We start from the raw sequence: 20,189 nt of genomic DNA on the forward strand, positions 1-20,189 counted from the left end.
ATTATGCGTGTTTAATAATATATTATAGAAATACCGACTTTTTTAGTTTTATCGAACTACCTCATTTGGTCTGTTTTGACATTTAACGTAATATATTTTTTTCTCGATTTGAAAATATAATAATTTTTAACATTATATAGGTATTGAAAAGTGACAACCACATTATTTTTTAACACACAAATGATCGATTAATAATTAATGGGGTTTCATATTAATTAATATATATATTTGAATTTGGTTCAACGTGGGATTTTACTTGAGGCGTTATTATTACTGTTTAACCAAAGCAACTTTATACAAAATTAAAAGTATTTTTTAATTTTAAATCAAATATCATCTTTAAATTTCTTTGTATCCATTACATTTGAATTGACGTTATTAAATCATAGACTTAATATATTAAACCAAGTATTTTATTTTATAATGAACAAAATGACTCATAGTGCTACTACACAAGGTTTGTGGTAAACAATTAGATTTACGGTATCTATAATTATTATGTAACACCCACCGTGTGACCTAGTATGGGCTATCAAAGTGTGTAAAAAAGTTTTAGGATTTAACTTTTCAAAAAGTTCTGGTGAACTTCATTTTACGCCAATATAATCTCTCGACAATTAGTTTTGTTACACAATAAATAACATTATATTATTAATCGTTGAAATTCAATAGGCGTTTACGGTAACACGGTTTTTGATGACAGACATAAAAAAAAAAAAAAAACAATGACATAGGTTTAGGTGGAATAAATTGAATGTAAAAAAAATAAAAACGATCGCTGTTGCGGGCACCTAGTATTGAGCGAACAGACTACTAATTTCGAACGTTCAGTGAAATATGTGCGGTAAACTTTACGGTTTTATTTGCAAACGGTGTGAATTGTTTGGTATTGCTGGTTTAAGTAAATCTTAGACGAAATTTCGCTTCATTGAATAGGATTAGAAGTTATTGACTGATACTAATGGAAAAGTTAACAACATAGTATTAGTTACAATTTTTGACAATGCGTATTTAGTACCTATATCAACGGTAACATTTTGTAGGTATTTAATAAAAATAAAATCCAAACTAGATAGTTACCTAATTATGTTATGGCGTTGCGTATTATATCCAATCTTTTAAAAACTTATAATTGGGTTGTCTTTGTTATGAAACAATTAAGTTTTTCGTACGAAAAATAACAGTTACATTAATCAATTTACGAGATTAGGTGTTCTTTTAAGTTACTGCAGATATAATCATATTTCATAATAAAATAATAATATTTGTTATTAATTATTACCTAGTTTCATATTAAATAATACATTATTCAATGCACACTGCCACACTGGATGGGCATTTGAGATTTATAACAGAAGAGTTTTTAAGGTTTATCAAGTAATTTGAACCAAGTTAAATTTGATTTTAAACTTAATGTCATAAGCTAATGATAAAACTATTTAAATCTTCTACTAGAAAAACATATTATGAACATACAGCTTAGGCATTTGTAAATATTTAAACAAAATAAACTCTAAATAAATATTAATGACATTATTTTTAATACTATTATTGGTATTCTAATAGAGTTCAATTTGATAATATTATACCCAGTGAAATTAAAAAAATAACTTTTGATAAGGGTTGTGAGGAAACGTTGGCCCTAAAAAATATAGACCAAGGTAACAAATACGTCATATTTTAGACGTTCAAATGGGAAACAGGATATTTTTATGTTATAATTAATTTTTTTTATGTTAAGTACAAAAATAAAATAAAATTCATGATTTTATGAGGTAATTTGGACTGAAGAAAAAACCGTGATAGTATTTAACTATATTTATCAGTAGGAAATTGAAAGTCACGATGTAAAAATCCCTTATTCTCAACATCTCATTTAAAATTCGTATGATATATGAATAATAACCAAAAATGAATAGTCACGATTGATCGTTTCCGAAAATAAGATACTGTAAATATTTTTGAAGTATTATCGAAGCATAAGAATATCGATAGTAGACAAACAATTATATGAAAAGTGTGGGATTGATACAATCTGTGAAATAAAGAAAAAGTATATTTCTATTGTACTAAAATACATTTTGTATTGAGGATATTGGAGATGGCCCGAGAAATATTTCGAATGAAAGCCGGATGGGTGAATGTAATATAACAACTATAGGGTGGCTATAATATAAGAGATAAGGATTATTGAAGTGTAGAAAAGAAATGTCGAGTATGTTGTATTTATAAAAATAATAATTAAAGTAGATGTGGGATTTATATTTAACTTTGATGTTCAACGAAATCTATGTTTTGACATGCTGACACGTAATTTCTAATTCACCCATAGCGACACAGCTAGGATTAAACACGGAACTAACATAAACAAAATAATACAATATTCTTTAGTATATTATGTATGTAAACATTCGTTAATAGAGTTAAGCTAGATCCAAATATGTTTATAAATTAAAACAGAGAACCAAGTATAAGTTTGAGTGAAAACGTTTTATTACTTTAAATTGCAAATATTTAATCAGTGATGCTAATAGTGATAATTTATAGAGGACATTTGTTCAGTATCTATATTATCTTGTAAGTTATTTTTTTCATGAGGGTTTAAATGCTTAAAAATATACCATTACTCAACACATTAAAAGATCATAATGTCACGAATATAATAAATTATCTGAAAATTATTTTTAAGAGCGTTGCTTTTAAAATTTTAATTTTCAAAGTTTACAAATTTACAAACATCCTAAAATCAAATAAAATCTGTATTCAGTTTTTTGTGTTATCTCGCGAATTATTTGTTTGAAGTCTTAGTATTGTTTTTGTTTTTTTTCTCAATAATATGCTCCGGGTATTATACAATATTAATTATACCTTATAAATTAGAATCATCTCTGTTTTAAGTTGTTTCTGTTCGAACAAACAATATTTTCGATAAAAATTGTTTTTTGTAAGATTCCACGTGTTAATTCAACTGCTAAATACTATTGCAACTTAAGAACATTTGGTTCTATAATACGTTGGCATGTGGCCTACTCGAATCACTGGCGTGACTGATCAATACTACCAACTCATACCTAACAATGGGTTGTTCACTTGTTCGTCTTTTACTTTCTCGTAGTTTTTATGTTCATTAAATTTATAATACTCATCATATTTTAGTAGGTATCGTGCTAAATTTGATATTAAATATGAAGTGATTGTTTATTTTAATATTATAATTTACTAAACTTTGGTATTTAATAATTTTGGAAATAGTTACCCACACGGTGTTTTATATTTTATGCAAATTATATGATACACAAATATTTTGCCACTTATGTTATGTATACAAATTATATTCTACTACTTATGTGAAGTTACGTCTTATGTACAAATTAAATTAAGTTTTGAATATATTATTTAGTTATTTTAAAATATATTTTTAACAAATTTGGGTATCTAACTGTGTACAATAACATATGAAGTAAACAAAAACAATTAATATATAACAATATTTATACATGTTATAAGATAGAAAAATAACAAAATATAATACACATATAATATTAGGTATTGAAATATTTTAAAATAATGTAAATTTTATATTGCATTGTAGAGATATAATATGAAACGTTGTTGATATTGTGTCAGAGTGTATTTTTATTCTCCACCTGACTAGATTTGTTGGCTGATGGCAATTCAACGTCACATCGAAAGTGTAAAACAAACTTCAGCGGTTTAATGACAAGTATTTTTCTTCCTTATTCCTCTTATCCCTGTTCTGCTATCTTTCAACAACTTTATAGTTTGAGAATTGTCGAGGTCTAACGTGTATAACCAATAGTTTCGGGTATTTCTAATTTGAAACTAAGACAAACTCATGTCGTTCCATAAAACAAATCGTTTCTTGTATTGGCTTGTATAGCGATGGGTATTGTTTTTGCAAACAATACCTATGTATTTATGGTTGGTCAGCACGCACGACCGTTTATGCATTGTTTTCGACGGTGGAATTCATTATTTCGTTGGTTATTAATTATTTTAGAATTTAAACGCATTTAAAAATTCACAGGTATATTTTTATACTTTATGATTAAATTACTTTTACTCCGTACACAAAATAAGCGGTAAATGAGAAAGATAAATAAAAATAATTACTTAACCGAATTTTGTCAACTGGAAAATCATTAATCTGAGTAGTTTTTTGATGTAAAATACCTCAAAATGTCATAATGCTTAGTTCGTCGTCTAATGATTATTTTTAAAATACAATGTTGGATATTTTAATGACATTTTTCGTTTGGTTAACATCTGGTTTAATATAAAATCAAATAATATAGATTATATTTTAAGTTGAGGTACTTCGTTTTTAAGATGTTATACTCTGAACCAATTTTATTGAAAATGTAATATACATTTCTAATAACGTTTTAAGTAAACTTCATATTTTCGTTTTCATATCGATAATTTTAAAATCTTTGATATGGTTTGATATGATATACCTACAAATATATTATTTATTTTCGAGTGGGAGTATCTTATTTCAGTAATTATCATTCAGTTAAAATTAACTTTTCGATAAAATTAAACGTCTGATAATAAATATTAAATACTTAGATTTAGATAGTAAGAATGATCATCGTATTCCTTTTCCTGATTGCAATAACCGTTTCAGATAACTTTGATCAAACTTTAGCGGAACTAGTTGAGAGAGGTTCATTAATTTTGTAATTCCCATAAACCCCAAAATGAATGATTAATTAAAGATGTAAAATTATTTAAGACGTATAAACTGTTTTAATAGTGATTTATATACAAAGTGGTATTTTCTTCGATTAACATTATATTGTTGTTAAATCTCGTACTATAATATATTGTTATCAATATTAGATGGATAAGCTGTAATCGCTTACAGAATAAATATATATTTATGTTATAAACTTATGACTACCTATAACTTGTTTCAATGTCAAATAAATAAATTAGGTAAATATAACATAATATAAATATAAATTACTTTTAAAAAAAAATTCTCTTGCTCTAGTGGCCCATCTAATTTCCGTATCCGGAATATTTTTATTATTATTTTTTGTAACAACACATGTGCATTTGTATTGGTTTTGTTGCATAGTATTATTTATATGACATTAATTCGTATGTATTATATATTTATATTAGGTACCTAGGTACCTATTATTTTTCTAACTATTGTAGAATGCGTGCGTGTTGTAAACTAAATGAATTAACTTAGTACCTATCGTTTTATACCTCGTTTCAAAAGAAAGTGAATGTTTGATATTATTTATGCTTTATAGGGTTATGTATTTATTTACAATGTATGAGTAAAAGTTAATTTATTTTATACTATGCACACACATATATATATTATATTATACTATACAGTGAGGTAGGTTTTATTTATTTAAAATTGAAAAACCTCACACTGGCGTATAGGTTTTAAATCGTGGTGATTCAGTAACTATCATAAATGTTAATAACGTTTTACAGTTATATTAATTATTGTTATCTAAACGATCGTTTTAAATATAACATTTTATAATAATGTTATAAATTCGAACGGTTTAAAAAAAAAAATTTAAGTGTATTGAATTTATAATTAAATTGAATTCTGAAAGACACGTCATAATTTACTCACGCTCGAGAAAGCATAATAATTATTAACTACCTACCCATTCCGTAATGTTTTGCTCCCAGTGGACATTTGTTGAGAGTTGGAAACTCCATTAAATCAATATGGGTGGTTTTATATTTTAATTTAATAAGATAATGAAATTTTCGTGTTTAATTTCAAAGGGTATAGTTTATCGGAATTTCCACACGAGCTGCACCGGCACATCAGCCGTCCGTAGTTTCATCGTTCAGTCACATGATGATGATGATGATGATGCGGGTTGCTAGTCATGGCCACAGCCCACCATGCGTGAGGTCAAACGTGTGGCAGTGGTATCGGCGGTAGGTGGTAGGTGACCGACAATTTATAAAGACCTATAAAGAGTTATTAAAAAAGAAAAACGGGCTCCCGGTCGGACGGTAACGCACATGCATGTACATAATAATAATAATAATAATAATAATATAGTAATTATTACGGTCAGGCCCCGTGTGTTTACACCTCATCATAGTAAAACATTCTATGCACATTTAACCCCCCAGATCATCCTTGCGTGCGTATGACGTCATATTATCGTGCGGCCCTAATACTACACATCACACTACGAGTGGTTAGCGGTGCGCGCACTTGAAAGACGCGAACGAACGTTATAGGAAACACTGCAGTGTTTTAATGTTATTAAAAAATAATAATCATAAAAATTGTAGAACATTTTTTATCGCACACAAAGAATGATGATGAAAAAAAGGGGAAAAAAATACAAAATAAAAGATTGATTGATCGGTTGGTTAATTTGCAGGCGCGTGGGGGTTACACGCGGAGAGTATCGAACCCTCCAGGGTGCCACCGCCTCACAAATAGTGTATTGGATGTGAGTTTTATGGGTTGCCGTATCCCCGTACATGTATATAATATTATATGTGTTCGTGTAAAAATGAAAATTTCATTTTACAGTCGACGTTTGCTCGGGGCGGTAATAGTAAAAAATAAATTAGACCGGCTATGGAGAACCTAACCCCGGCTAACCTAAAGAGAGGGGTACGGGAAGGAGAGAGAGGGAGAGAGAGAGAAAGAGAGAGAGAGAGAGAGAGAGTGAGAGAGAGAGAGTTGGATCCATAGAGTAAACAATTATGTTACATGTACAGTGTATAGTATAATTTACCTACTTATATACATTTAAATAATAATACGAAAGAAAAAAATAGTTCGCGACACGAACGAAACCGTCACCGAGGCGTTTGTGTAATAGTGCGATATGGTTAATATGATATTATTATATTATGCGGTTTGCACAGATGCGCCGCGAACGTCATATTATTATTATTATTATATGTATAGTATAGCCACTGCGGTCGGCCGCCGCCAGTTTATTATCAATAAAACAATATAATATATTATATAATATGAAACGCGCGTAGGTAGGTATAATATGACAAACGACAATTATATACAAAACAATATTAAAACAATATTTGCGTGCGTCTGGCGTATATATCATATAATACCTATGTGTGCGATATAATATACTATTATACTATATATTATATATTTCACGTCCAAGTAATAAACGCGCTCTCGCACATAAACAATATACAATATATATGTATATAATATATATATATATATACATACATAATAATAATAATAATAATAACGCGGTTAACAATATAAAACGCAACCTCGTTGTACGCGCGTGTATCGTGTTTTAAATCATTATAATATATTACTTATAATATAATATATCATACTAGCAGTTTATCGTAGTCGCAGTCGTTGTATATTATGTGCGATCGAGTTTTCACACACGCGACTCTTTTTGCTGGCGTCACTTGTTGGTTCAGGTGGTGTCGCGCGCGCGCTCCATACGTTATACACACACTGCACAGGTACTATAATATGTTATACATATATGTATATTATATGTTATACATATATGTATATAATATAATAATATATTATATAGGTACGAAATACAAATATATAATACAGTACGGTTTCACTGGAAGTTGATGTTTTTCCACATCACAAAGTCTCGCGGGCAACAAAAAAAAAATTCGTACTATAGAGAAATCCGTTAAATATGATTAAATAAATTTGGGTTCTAATTTAGTTTGGTTTTCGAAATTTATTAAATTACTGACAGTGGCGCCGAAGTAGTCCACGATAAAGTCAGGCCATGGCCGGACCTGTTTTTTGAAAATTGTGGCTGAACGGCCACATTTTATTTACATCACAGCTGTATTATGATTAAGAGTATATTTAAGCCATAATTATGAACAAATGTGTATTAGGGCGCACCTATATATTAAATATTTAAGATGTTGAGGCCGCAAAGCTTTGTAATTGCCCGACCACATTTTAAAAAACTTCACCGTCTCACTCGAAAATATTTAACTAAACAGAAAATGTCGTTAAATCTTAAATGCAAGTTTGATATAATAATATTGAATTTTTACTGTACAATAACATATATACCTACAATAGCTGTACGATGCAGTGCGTTACTAGAGTCAAAATATTTTGGGTAGCGAAAAATAATTATCTACAAAAAATTTCTCATTTAGTTAGTTTTTTTCTAACAAAGTATTTTTCCCGGGAAGTAAAAGTAACCCTCGATATAGGAGTCACTATAAGGGGTCATCCCTTATAGTGGCTCCTTTATGTAACCGCGTGTGTTGCCCAGCGGTACTGCTCGGGGTTAAACGAAACCGAACGAAGACAGACAATCCTGTACTTTTGCCGGATAGCAAATATAATACAGTGGACTCGCGTCACAGCGGCGGCTTAAATTTTTTTCCTTGACTCACATTTAATATTTTTACACTACCCACCCATAATATTTTTTTGCTGCTCTCAAAAAAGTGAATTCATATCCTAATGGTTAAATAACACTAAAAAGTTGTTTAAACTACCTTTGCCAATCATAGCTGGACACTCATCCATTAATATTTATGATCACTTGATTCAAATATATACCTCCTTGCAATGTAACAAAGCTATCGATATAATGAAAATCTCGATACGACGAATGAATAAATTTCGTTCCCTAAAAATCTCGTAATGTAACTAAAAACTAAATGTTTTTTGTCCCCTCGATATGACGAAGTCTTTTTTGGTCAAAGTTCTCGCGATGTAATGAATTTGTACGATTTTGGAATATTGTCAACAGTGGGTAAGACACCCTAAAACAACAGGTTTGATCTATTATTATATAATCTGGTACTGATTTTGTTAAAGCCTCGCTCGGGCGAGTGAAAACATTACAGCCCCGCCCCTCAGGTTTGTTATCTCTCCACTATACATAATAATAAACATATCGCGTTAATAATCTATAATACTAATTTGACGGGAAAAACGCACCGTTACTATTATAGGTACCTACCATAGGTATTTACTATTTATGACACACAAATTTAGAATTTTAGGAATCACGGGTAGCCTAAACATTTTTAATGAATACCGATATTATATCATACATTTTTTTTTTTATTATTATCACTTATTATAATACACTTTTATCATACATATTTAATTAAGTGCTAAAATTAGTTTTAAAAAAACTAAAAAGGTTTTTTAATTTAACCATTTTATTTTATTTTAATTAATTTAATTTACAATAATAATATTGACTCGGTTGCACGTGATATAATATAATATAATATATGGTTTACGCGGTTATCTTTTGAAAGTCAACCAAATCAAATGTCAGAAAAAGCTCTTTGTCGTGCAAAACTAGAGATCAACCTGGTTCAGAATATACCAAGTTTATCCCTGTATGTTTAGCCCCTGACAAACAGACAAGATTCGAAGTTAAATAAAAACCTTTAATAAAAATGAATTATCATAAATCGTATCTTATGACTTATTTGTTACGATTGTTATTATTTTGGACATTTTTTCCGATGTAAGTACCTATTTATTAATATGGATTGCAGGGCTGTAAAGTTTTCGCTCACTCGGGCAGGACCATAACAAATCAGTACCTATAATCTATTATCTATTATTGTATAAGTTTTCTTCTTTGAAGTGATCAAGATCGGTCGAGTATTATTTATTTGATTCCATAAGCTTTTTGGTGCCAGCTGGTCAAAAACTGTGGACTTGCATATGCGTAATTTATATAATATAACCCGAATAATAATATGTTTGCATTAGCTGATTACCTATATATTATAATATTCAAATCTATCCATCTAAATTGTTTCTATTTTTCTTCTGGTCAAATATTCTCCATTGTTTTTTTGTCAAAATCGGTCGACTATTTTTTAGTAAATGAACCTCAATCATAAATTTAGTATCTTTTATATAATTATATATAATGTATAATAGCTGTTATACTCAATTTTACAACTACATAGAATAGCTTTATAAGCCTAAATGAAAAATGTATAATACAATACAGAAAATTATATCAAATCATATTAAATATTTTATTATCTGTAATCAGTGACAAACCTATATGCATGATTATATAAACAAAATTACATTTGATTTTCGTGAGTCGAAACAAAATGCATGTGTGAGCATGATTATTATAGCGAACCTATATTTAGATTTTAAAACGAAGCTACTAATCCAGAGTCTCAAGGTATCTATCGATATAGGTACAGCACTTTTATTGAAGACTTTCCAGTAGTTTTTGAATCTATAGAGGACAAATAAAGAAAGATTTATTAAAATACAGGGTGATTCACGGTGAAATCATGCCCACCACCATTTTTCTTATAATGATGAACATTTTCAAATTCTGATTTTTGGAATTTTTAAATATACTCAATACTCATATACTCACGGACTATTTTTTTAAATTTATGAATTTGTTTGTACTAGCTTAAGGAATTTTTTGTCACAACTCAAACTTATGTTTTCTAAATGATAATCCCCTTTTCGATTGTAAATTATTTACCGGATAACTTTTATGAACATTTTGAGCTACCAGAATCAAAATTTGAGCTTGTGGTTTTTGAGTTATTTAACTATGTGTACTTACTAAGGATAATAGGTCCATGATAACGGGTTTGGAAGATATGGGGGCTATGATGATTTAAAAATGTTTGTTATTAACATTAATCTATCAACATTTGTAAAAAAAAAAAGGACTACTATCCTTAGAATTGACATCTTAACAACTGAGAAATTACTTGTTCAAATTTTAAATTAGGGACCTATATCAAAATTTTCAAAAAAAATATTCACTAAATAATTTACAGTAAAATACCATAGGATATCTTAAGGGTTTTCGGTTTTTCAATTTTTTTGTAAATTTATAAAATTTGAAAATTATATTTAATATTTTAGTTATCACCTTAATTATAACATTTTTCCACTAATCTACTGCCCCATACCTATTTGGGGGGGGGGGGGGGCGTTGATAGGGTATATTATATCGACATAAGATGACTTCACATTAAAAATTCTCAGGCCTTGTAGAATTGTTGGTTTTTGATAACTATTTTTGTATCTGGAAGAAGAAGACTTCCTACAGGCCGCATTAAACTCCAATTTTTTATTTTATTTCAAATAATGGTATGCAATAATTTGTAAGAAAGTATAAAATAGTCTTATTTTTAAAGACATATTATTAAGGTTGAGATTAAAATATTTAAAAACGGAGTTCAATGTGGCCTAAAGGACATTACTTTCTATAGTTTTATTAGTTAAAAAAATTATCGAATTTGTTTGATTATATAGAAGAGGATCATATTATTCTCGTAGAGCGTATTTTTGGGGACAAAATTGCATTGGTATTGGATGCCTAAAGTAGTACCTACAAAGGAATTCAAGAATATAAAAACAGAATTTGAATAAATCAATTATTAAAAGAAACAATGAGGGCATGCTTGATGAATCGCCATGTACATATAAAATTTATATATATAAACAGACACGTATACTGGAACAGATTTTGTGTGGAGAGTAGGGGGAGGGATTATAAGAAAAAAAATTAAACATTTTATCGTTAATAAACAGAATATTGTTAATTCATATTTCATCGTTACGCCATCGCCATCAACATAAAATATTTGTACGATTTCATTCTCTATACAAATCACGAAGGTCCATATGTGGATAGTCATCTATGTTTTTCTGAAAAAAATTTTTCGGGGGCTTTAACCCCCCCCCCCCCCCCCCCCCTCCCTACCTAAAAAAAAACTCACTTCGTCTACGTGTGATTATATAGTATGTAATTATATATTATGATGTACTTACGCTATTCTTATTATATATATACGTCGTTGCGGTAGGTAGGTATGTATATGTAATAAAGGCTTGCGTCGTGTATTAGTGCGTGTTACATAGTTCAAGTACTATTGTTGTTGTTGTTGTTATAAGCGATACAGTACATGCAGTACAATACCCTAATATGCACTACTTACATCAATGTGCGTACAGAAGGTACTCGCGTCGATATAATATACGCGACGACGTTTAGGTGTACGTTATCATATTATTATTATATGGCGTATGTGCCACCGCGCGCCGGCCGCAAAACGATCGATTCGTGTTTACGCGCGCACACACGACAGTCGGCCGCGTGCACACATTATTACTATAATATCCGACGTAGGTATATATAGTGTCAAATTATTATTAAAATACATACAACGACGATTCTACATATTATTATATTGGTCGCGTACGATATTATAGTATTATATTATATAATATTATGTCATGCGCGAGTGTGTATATTATACGACAACGGCAATAATAATAATAATAATAATAATAATAATATAATACTCGCGCGTATGACCCGGAATATATTTAAATATAGGTACATGACGCGTACATAATATTGTGTACGACATAGGACTATAATATTATTATAAGCTTGTACAATTTCGGTGTGTGTGTGTGTGGGACATGGCGTGTCATGACGACGTGTATGGTCCGTCCGTCCGTGACCGGTTACCGCGAGCGGTCGCGTGTCATCGGCCGTTGATTTTCATTTCTATTTTAGTCGCTGTCGCGCGAGACCGTTATGAGGGAGGTATGTACACCCCTACCGCACACGCGTATAAAATAATATATAAGTAATATAATAAACGGGTACGTACGATTTCGCTCACTCATTTATTCATTTTTTTTCTCGACCTTTTTCCGCTGTGTATACATACACACGGGAAAGGTACAAGGAAGTATATATACCAACCCGCCTGCAGCTACACACAAGCGCGCATGCGCACACGCACACCCATAACATATTATAAACCTTCAGCGTATATACCTATTATATAATATATATATATATATATATATATATATACATAATATGTAATACCGATTTCGCATTCGACGCGTTTCTGACCCTCGCCACACCGAAAACATCTTAATTTTCGCGTGACGCGCAAAAATCGTTTACGCGATCACGCCGTGGTTCACGCTGCACGACGGTTTTATATACGAGACTTAAAGCCCGCAAAGTTCACGCGTGTTTTTATTATTATTATCATCGTCATTATAACACACAGCGGTGGGGTGCACGTTAAGGGTTGTGTGTGCGCGCGCGCGCGCGCGTGTGGGTGTGGGTGGCGTGTACGAGTGTATGACACGGTAATCGCACGTGTTTTATTTATACTATACTTATCAACGGCAGTCAAACGCTGCCGGCCGGCTGGCCTGTGGTGCGGTGGCGTGGGGGGGGGGGGGGGTGCTCTCTTATCATCCGGATCGGGCCGCAAACGCACAACAACGACGACGACGTCTGTGTGTAATATTATTATGTACCTAACCCCCAACAACTATTCGCATTAAAATTAGAACACTGAGCGGCCGACGTCACCGCTCCACCCGCGTGTTCTACGTAGGTTTGGTTTTTAAACTATATATATTCGTCCATTCTCCACCCACGCGACCGACCCGCCCCCCCTCGCGATTTTCCAGACTGTACAGTTGAGGTTCAGCCGCGGTATACTCGCGGTATACTCGACGAAGCAGCTCATTTTGTACGTTGCACAATAAGTGTATACCGCGATGTAATCTAACAGGAATGATAATAATTGCGAAAATAAAATATAGTAATGATGGAAGTTTACTGAATCCGTTAATTATAATTAACAACTACGAAACAGCAACGACAATCACATATTATTATAATATAATATTACATTGTTCACAAGACATAAACAATATTTTATCGAGAATTGAACGTACCTGTATAGAAGCGAGCATGATTCGCAGATTACGTCATTATATCCACACTGTATTAAAAACAATTGCATATTTTATAGTTCTCTGGTGCTGTGTGATAAATAAATACGTAGGTACACGTTTTGTTTATTTAAACGTTACGAGTTTGAGCGAGTTTTCATACAATTGCTATTTACACGAGTCCGTGTATCCATACGATAAAAAATAATATCTGTAAGCTATTGAAAATTTAATTCGCAACGTTGTTCTTAATCAGATGGTTTAAACGTGTATATTATTATGAGATATGGTATAATAATAATTATAACTACGGGGCATAATTGTTATATTTAGTCAGTATTACTTAATGGTTATTTTAATCAGTTAATATTTACTTCGTAAATTATATTATTTACTTGATTAATAATGGCATCACGACGTTGAGACGATAACACCAGTAGGCCGTCAGAATACCAGGCCGATAACGTATCTAAATTATATGTATTAATGTTTAAAAATAAAAAATCTATTACTAAATTAAAATGTATTATTCATATTTCATATCATTAATATAATCGTCTAAAAAATATTCGAATTAATATAAATCGGCCGACGGCTCACCGTCCTAGTCCCATTAATAATACACCCAAGTAGTATGCAGATTATGTACATTCTATAACTAGGTAATATCTAATTATTATATGATGTATTTTTAATATGAAAAATAACAATCTTCGCTAATTTTTTAGTGTTTCGTAGAATTCATTATAAATATTATGCAACCATAACTTATATAAAAATTATGTTCATGAATTAGTGTTATTATTAAAATTAGCATGTGCCGTCATATCCCTTCGTTAACTTTAATAACCAAGTACCTACCTAACTATATACTATCTTGTATTGTATTTATATTCATATCGTGACCCATGGATTAAACATCTTAACATAATGTGTACTAATATTTTAGGTCAAAAGAGGGAATCATATTATAAAATATTACTTCACATTTGTACGGGTTCGAATGAAAAACCATTTTTTGTTGTTGTTGTTACACTGAAAATCGAACACCATTCCATTCGAATCTTTATGGTCTATAAACCCTTCAAATGAGATAACTTTGAGATTTTCAACGCTCAGTCATTTGAATATAATAGCAGTTGGCTATTTATAATCTACCATTGGAATGACGTTCAGATATTTATGTAAAACCAAAACTTCGATAAAAATATTGATAAATGATCGTATACCTACTATGTTTTTTTATAACATTTTATATTAATATACTCGATATACTTGATTACTTGACTACTTGATTGAAAAAATTGATTGAGTAAATTTATATTTTGAAATCGTCCACAGAACCATGCTATTATTACCCTATTATATGTATTACTAGACTATACTGTTATTAAATTTGACTGAGTGAAAAACTGATAATATCAATTTAATGATGCTATTTGTAAAAATGCCATAACTATTCTGCTGTTATTTCCATAATAATATTATTTAGTAGTATTTGACTTCAACACATTTTAAAATATATACCTGTACTATTTAAATCTCATATTAGTTAACAAAATAAATAAATATGTTGTAAATTATAATTCATAATTTATGAATTTTGATGTGCGTTGCCAAGTTTACATTTTTTTGTCTACCACATGTAATTTATAATTATAAAATATGGTCTGCATTTAATGAAATATGTCATATTATGTTTGGACCGGTAATGGATTATTAAATTAGAAAGACTAGAATACTCAGCATTACACATAATATGTTTTCTATGGTAATTTAGAAAGGGAAACTCATTTACTGCTTTATATACAAGCTGTCAAAATTAAAGGTTTTCGGAACATAGATAATTAATTTTGTTTACATTTTATATGAAAAATTAATCTTATAACACACACACTTGGAAAAAGCGTAAAGAAGTTCTTATTTGAAGCCAACGAATCTCCAAAGGTTTAAAGTTAAGTTAGGTTTTACTTTTAATTTTGTCCAACTACTTTCAAATGCTTTAAAGTTTTAATGATTTTTAAGAATCTAACACATTTTGCGCATTTTTTTTTTGTATTTTTAATTTGTATACATGTAATAGCAGTTCACAAAAAAACACGTTTAATGTATATATACATACATAAATAACAAATAAATACAAACTTGTTTTTCCTTTTATTTTAGGTCCTTGTTCATAATCAGAAAACATCGTAGCTGACACAAAAATGTCCCTCCTCAACGTTAAAGGTAACGTATAGAATGTTTTTCAAACATATTTCATTTCAGTTCAGTCAATTAACCCTTAACCCTTGTCTAGCCACTCTAAGCAACAATAATCCCTCAACCATCCTATGGTGTAGCCATAATTTTAAATTCAGACCACGTATAAATTAAAATTACAAAATCTCGTTAGTCTTGATCGGCGATACGCCGTTTTGTTATCCTAGAGAAAATGCATTCTACTTAAAATTCTTTAGAGTTCCAAACTGTTTTAGATACGTTTTGAAATTGTTTTTTGTTATTATTTTTTCAGTAAAAATGGCTCGTTATGTTGGAGACCAAGGTGAGTACTATGAATATAATTTTTTTCACCTCGGCACAATTTTATTATGCTATTATTACAACGCCGTCATAGATTTTTTTCATGGACACAAAGAGATTGATGACCTGACAGCTTTGGAAGTTTGAAAATTTAGGTTCAGATGTACGGACGTTTATGATTTTTTTTTTTGTTAACTTTACGCTTTATATTGTTTACCATTATTTCGGCAAATTACCCGTACTAACTTAAAACTTTGCTGAACAGTCACGATTCATGTAAACATTTTGTTTGTTTCTTTTCTTTAATATTGTACAGTAAAACGTATACTTATGTCCACGGGAAATACAAAATGCGAATTTAATACTGACAGAATAAAATACACTTAGTTATCAATCCCTTTTTAATTTTTATTTATTAACTAATTTTTGTAATAATTACAAATGCGAATAGTAACACGGCGTTGTATATAGGCAATTTTGCTACATAAATGTGTTGCATGAGCATAATATAATAATAATTGTTATTACTTATTCCATAATACTAACAATAATGTAATATTGAACGAATAAAAATATAGATTTGGTTTGTTTTAGCGCCACAATTCAGCACATATGCCACATTAAAACTACAAAATGTTAAGTGTACTACCGTGACGGTCAAAGGAGCAAATCCTTGTTGGCAACAAGACTTTCTATTGTAAGATTTATTTTTCCCAAAAAATACATTATTTTTGGTAAAGATTTTTAGATCATAATAATGCTTATCTAAATATGTTATATCTTAATCATCTAACTTTAGTAACACTGCTATAATTTGAGCATGAGAATGTTTAAATTCAATCAATGGTTAAGTTACATTGATCGTTTGTCAGTAGGATTTCTAATCGTCTATAATATAATACTATCAGTTTAATATTTTTTTATTAAATATATCATACAGTATATTACATATTATCTAAATAATTTAAATTATAAATCTATGAATATTTTAACCAACTGAAATATTTGTTAAAAGTTTATAACACATGTTTATGAAATAAATAAATATTAAACGTACCTAATCAATAACCTTATCATTTGCTCAGGAAGGCTTTATTGAAAATAGGAAAATTACTATTTCTAAAATCTGCAACTTGGGACCTTACAATTTTCAATAATCTACCCTTGAATAACGTTTGAATATATTTTGATTAAAAAATGTTATTTATTTAATGTTTTTAGCGAGACGAACGACGTCAATACGGGTCTGTTGGTGGAAGTGTGGCGCAGAGGGTTTCTCCTGGACTACGCGATAGGATACCACATGGTCAGCTTACCAACAGTGCGCTACTCCAACGAGGTAACTGATCATTATATAAATATAAATCTAGTTAGCCAACAACTTGAAAATAATTGTCGATCAAATGGTTGTTTACATGTCATTACTGTTCAACTCTATGTACTATATTATGTACACTAAACCGAAGGAAATCGATCAAAGTTTATAATTTTATATTATGTACAGTGGATTCCGCTTAATGTGGACACGTTGGGACCAAACTCATTCGTCCACATTAAGTGGTTGCCCTTATAAACCGAAATTAGTTAGTTAGTAATTTAGTATAGGTACATTGGAATTGAGACCAGACAATTTTGGCCATTTTACACGGATGCTTACATTAGGTGGAATCCACTGTATCTTATGAATATTTAATGAAATACTTACTAAATAAAATACTGTTTGGGACATATTCTATTGTGGTTAGGGGATATGAAAAAAAAATATGATAAATAAATAAAATAGAATAAAGATGAAAATGTATATTTAGAAAAATAGTAGGTCGTAGGTATATAATATTTCGAAACGCAAGTGGTAACGTCTTGTATATATTAGGATATACATAATATTAACTTGTACAGTTCAAAAACACTTTTGTTTTGATGGTTAGACACGTTATCTAATTATTTTCACTTATATAACTTGATTATTAATCCAATAAAATTGGTTATTAGGGTGAAATTAATATGCTATTTGTGCGTTGTCACGAACATCGATGTTCAGACTTCAGCTGTAATAAAATATGGAGATATCACAATTTTGATTTTAATAGGTTTATCATGTAAACCAGTCATATCTCATGTGCATTTAATAAAAAAAAAAAGCAATACATAGTTTGTTCTGAAGTTATTTCGTATAGTATAAAGTTTCAATATTAACTATAATATCTATATAATTTAATTTCAGATTTATGAGTAACATTATCTAACATAGAACAAACAGCAGTAGTTCTTATCGCGATTATACCATTTATTTGTAACTGTACTACGTGTTATAAAAGAGATGGATAATATACAATTATGTGATATGATTTTAAAACGGGTTTTTATAATGTTATGATGGATGTCGCAAAATTCCATAAATATAATATAAGTATTCATTAATATTTATGTGGTAAACTGTATTAAAGAAATAGTTTTTTTATTATGTCAACAATACCGATGTTGGAAATTCGGTAAACATATTATATGTATATGTATAATATAAATAAATAAAAGTTTTTTATATGAATTGTTGAGTGATGTGGTTATAGTTGTGGTGTCACTTTGTTTAAAAATAGAGGTTGATAGCGCAATAATAACTATAATAATTTACAACTACACGAATACAAATATCACATCTCTCTTGAAAAATCAAAAGTATTATCTTATTATAATTCTTGTTTTCCATTAAATAAGAAAATTTATTTTATAGTTAAATACATATTTTCAATAAATTATTTTATCTGAATATCTTATACAACCATAATAAAGTGTGTGTGTGTGTGTAAGCACGCGTAGATGAAGTGTAACTTCATTCATAGTTTTTAGTGATATCTGAGGTTTTCTGAAAACGAACAATATCGTAGTCAGGACTTGCATGAACTGACAGGATTTTATGTTCAAGTTCGTGATGTATATTATGATATAGTACATATAATAATTAAATAGAATGACCATTTTGAGAAAAACAAAATTATTCTTCACATTTCGTTTGTGCCAATTTAAATTTTGTGTCGTGAGCATGAGATCGTGAGGATAATTTCGTTATACATTTTTCGGCGTTGCACCCTCCGTAAATAAGTTTTACTTCAATAAGGTGTATTTATTATTATTGAATAACATATAACAATAACTTAGGTAATATAATATATTACAATACAATTTTTGCAATTATTGATTGAAAATATTTTATTTATTGTACAGGATGGCGAAGGGGATTGGGTGTCACTAGATGCTGAACTTGAAATGAGCGACGGTGTAGTGACTGGTACCAGGTGTCCGACAGGACATTACCTGTTGATTGATGCTAGGTTCGAACTACCCTTTGGTAAGTGTACTATAAGTATTATTTTTTTTTCAAACCGAACCCATGTAACCGTACTAAAATATAGCTAATCGGGAGATGTCTACGAGTTATTATTCCAAAAAAAACGACATGGAATCTTTTAAAAAAAAAAATAAATGTAGACTCATGTGCGATATCATGATGGATTTTCAAATTTTAGGCCCTTACGATCCACCGACTGGTTGGAAAGAAATCTTAGGAGAGCTGGATAATTCCAACACAGCTCCGCCGAGCGCCAGTGCATCAGGAGGTATAATAATGAAATATACGAACACTTAAACGTTTCGCACGTCTGTCTGGGCTTTATCGAAAGCATGGTTCTTCTCTAACACTACACCTTTATTCTAAGTGACTTATGAAATATGAAATCAAATGTGTGTCGCTATTTGCTATTTATGAAAATTAATTGATTACGTACTTAATAATAATATAAACTGAATCAGCAAACATCGCAAACATGTTCAAATAAATTTAAATTATGATCATTACATAACTTTTACGTTGGTAATAATTTTATATTTTTATACGGAAAATAAATAA

The 20,189-nt window shown here is 29.9% G+C and overlaps 1 protein-coding gene across 4 annotated transcripts in view; it reads left to right on the forward strand.

The window, feature by feature from the left end:
* The window catches only part of LOC132951894 (protein unc-13 homolog B), a 185,883-nt gene that overhangs the window by 4,547 nt on the left and 161,147 nt on the right, over positions 1–20,189 (forward strand). For 3 of the 4 annotated variants that reach the window (XM_061023935.1, XM_061023937.1, XM_061023936.1), the window contains exons 2-7: positions 15,929–15,991; positions 16,278–16,307; positions 16,880–16,982; positions 17,507–17,624; positions 19,508–19,631; positions 19,810–19,899. In XM_061023935.1, coding sequence (XP_060879918.1) covers positions 15,970–15,991; positions 16,278–16,307; positions 16,880–16,982; positions 17,507–17,624; positions 19,508–19,631; positions 19,810–19,899 — 487 coding nt within the window. In that variant the 5' untranslated portion in view covers positions 15,929–15,969. The remainder of the gene's footprint in view (positions 1–15,928; positions 15,992–16,277; positions 16,308–16,879; positions 16,983–17,506; positions 17,625–19,507; positions 19,632–19,809; positions 19,900–20,189) is intronic. The other variant, XM_061023938.1, reaches the window with a different exon arrangement.

This window comes from Metopolophium dirhodum, chromosome 9 (assembly GCF_019925205.1).
Source record: "Metopolophium dirhodum isolate CAU chromosome 9, ASM1992520v1, whole genome shotgun sequence".
Taxonomy (NCBI): domain Eukaryota; kingdom Metazoa; phylum Arthropoda; class Insecta; order Hemiptera; family Aphididae; genus Metopolophium; species Metopolophium dirhodum.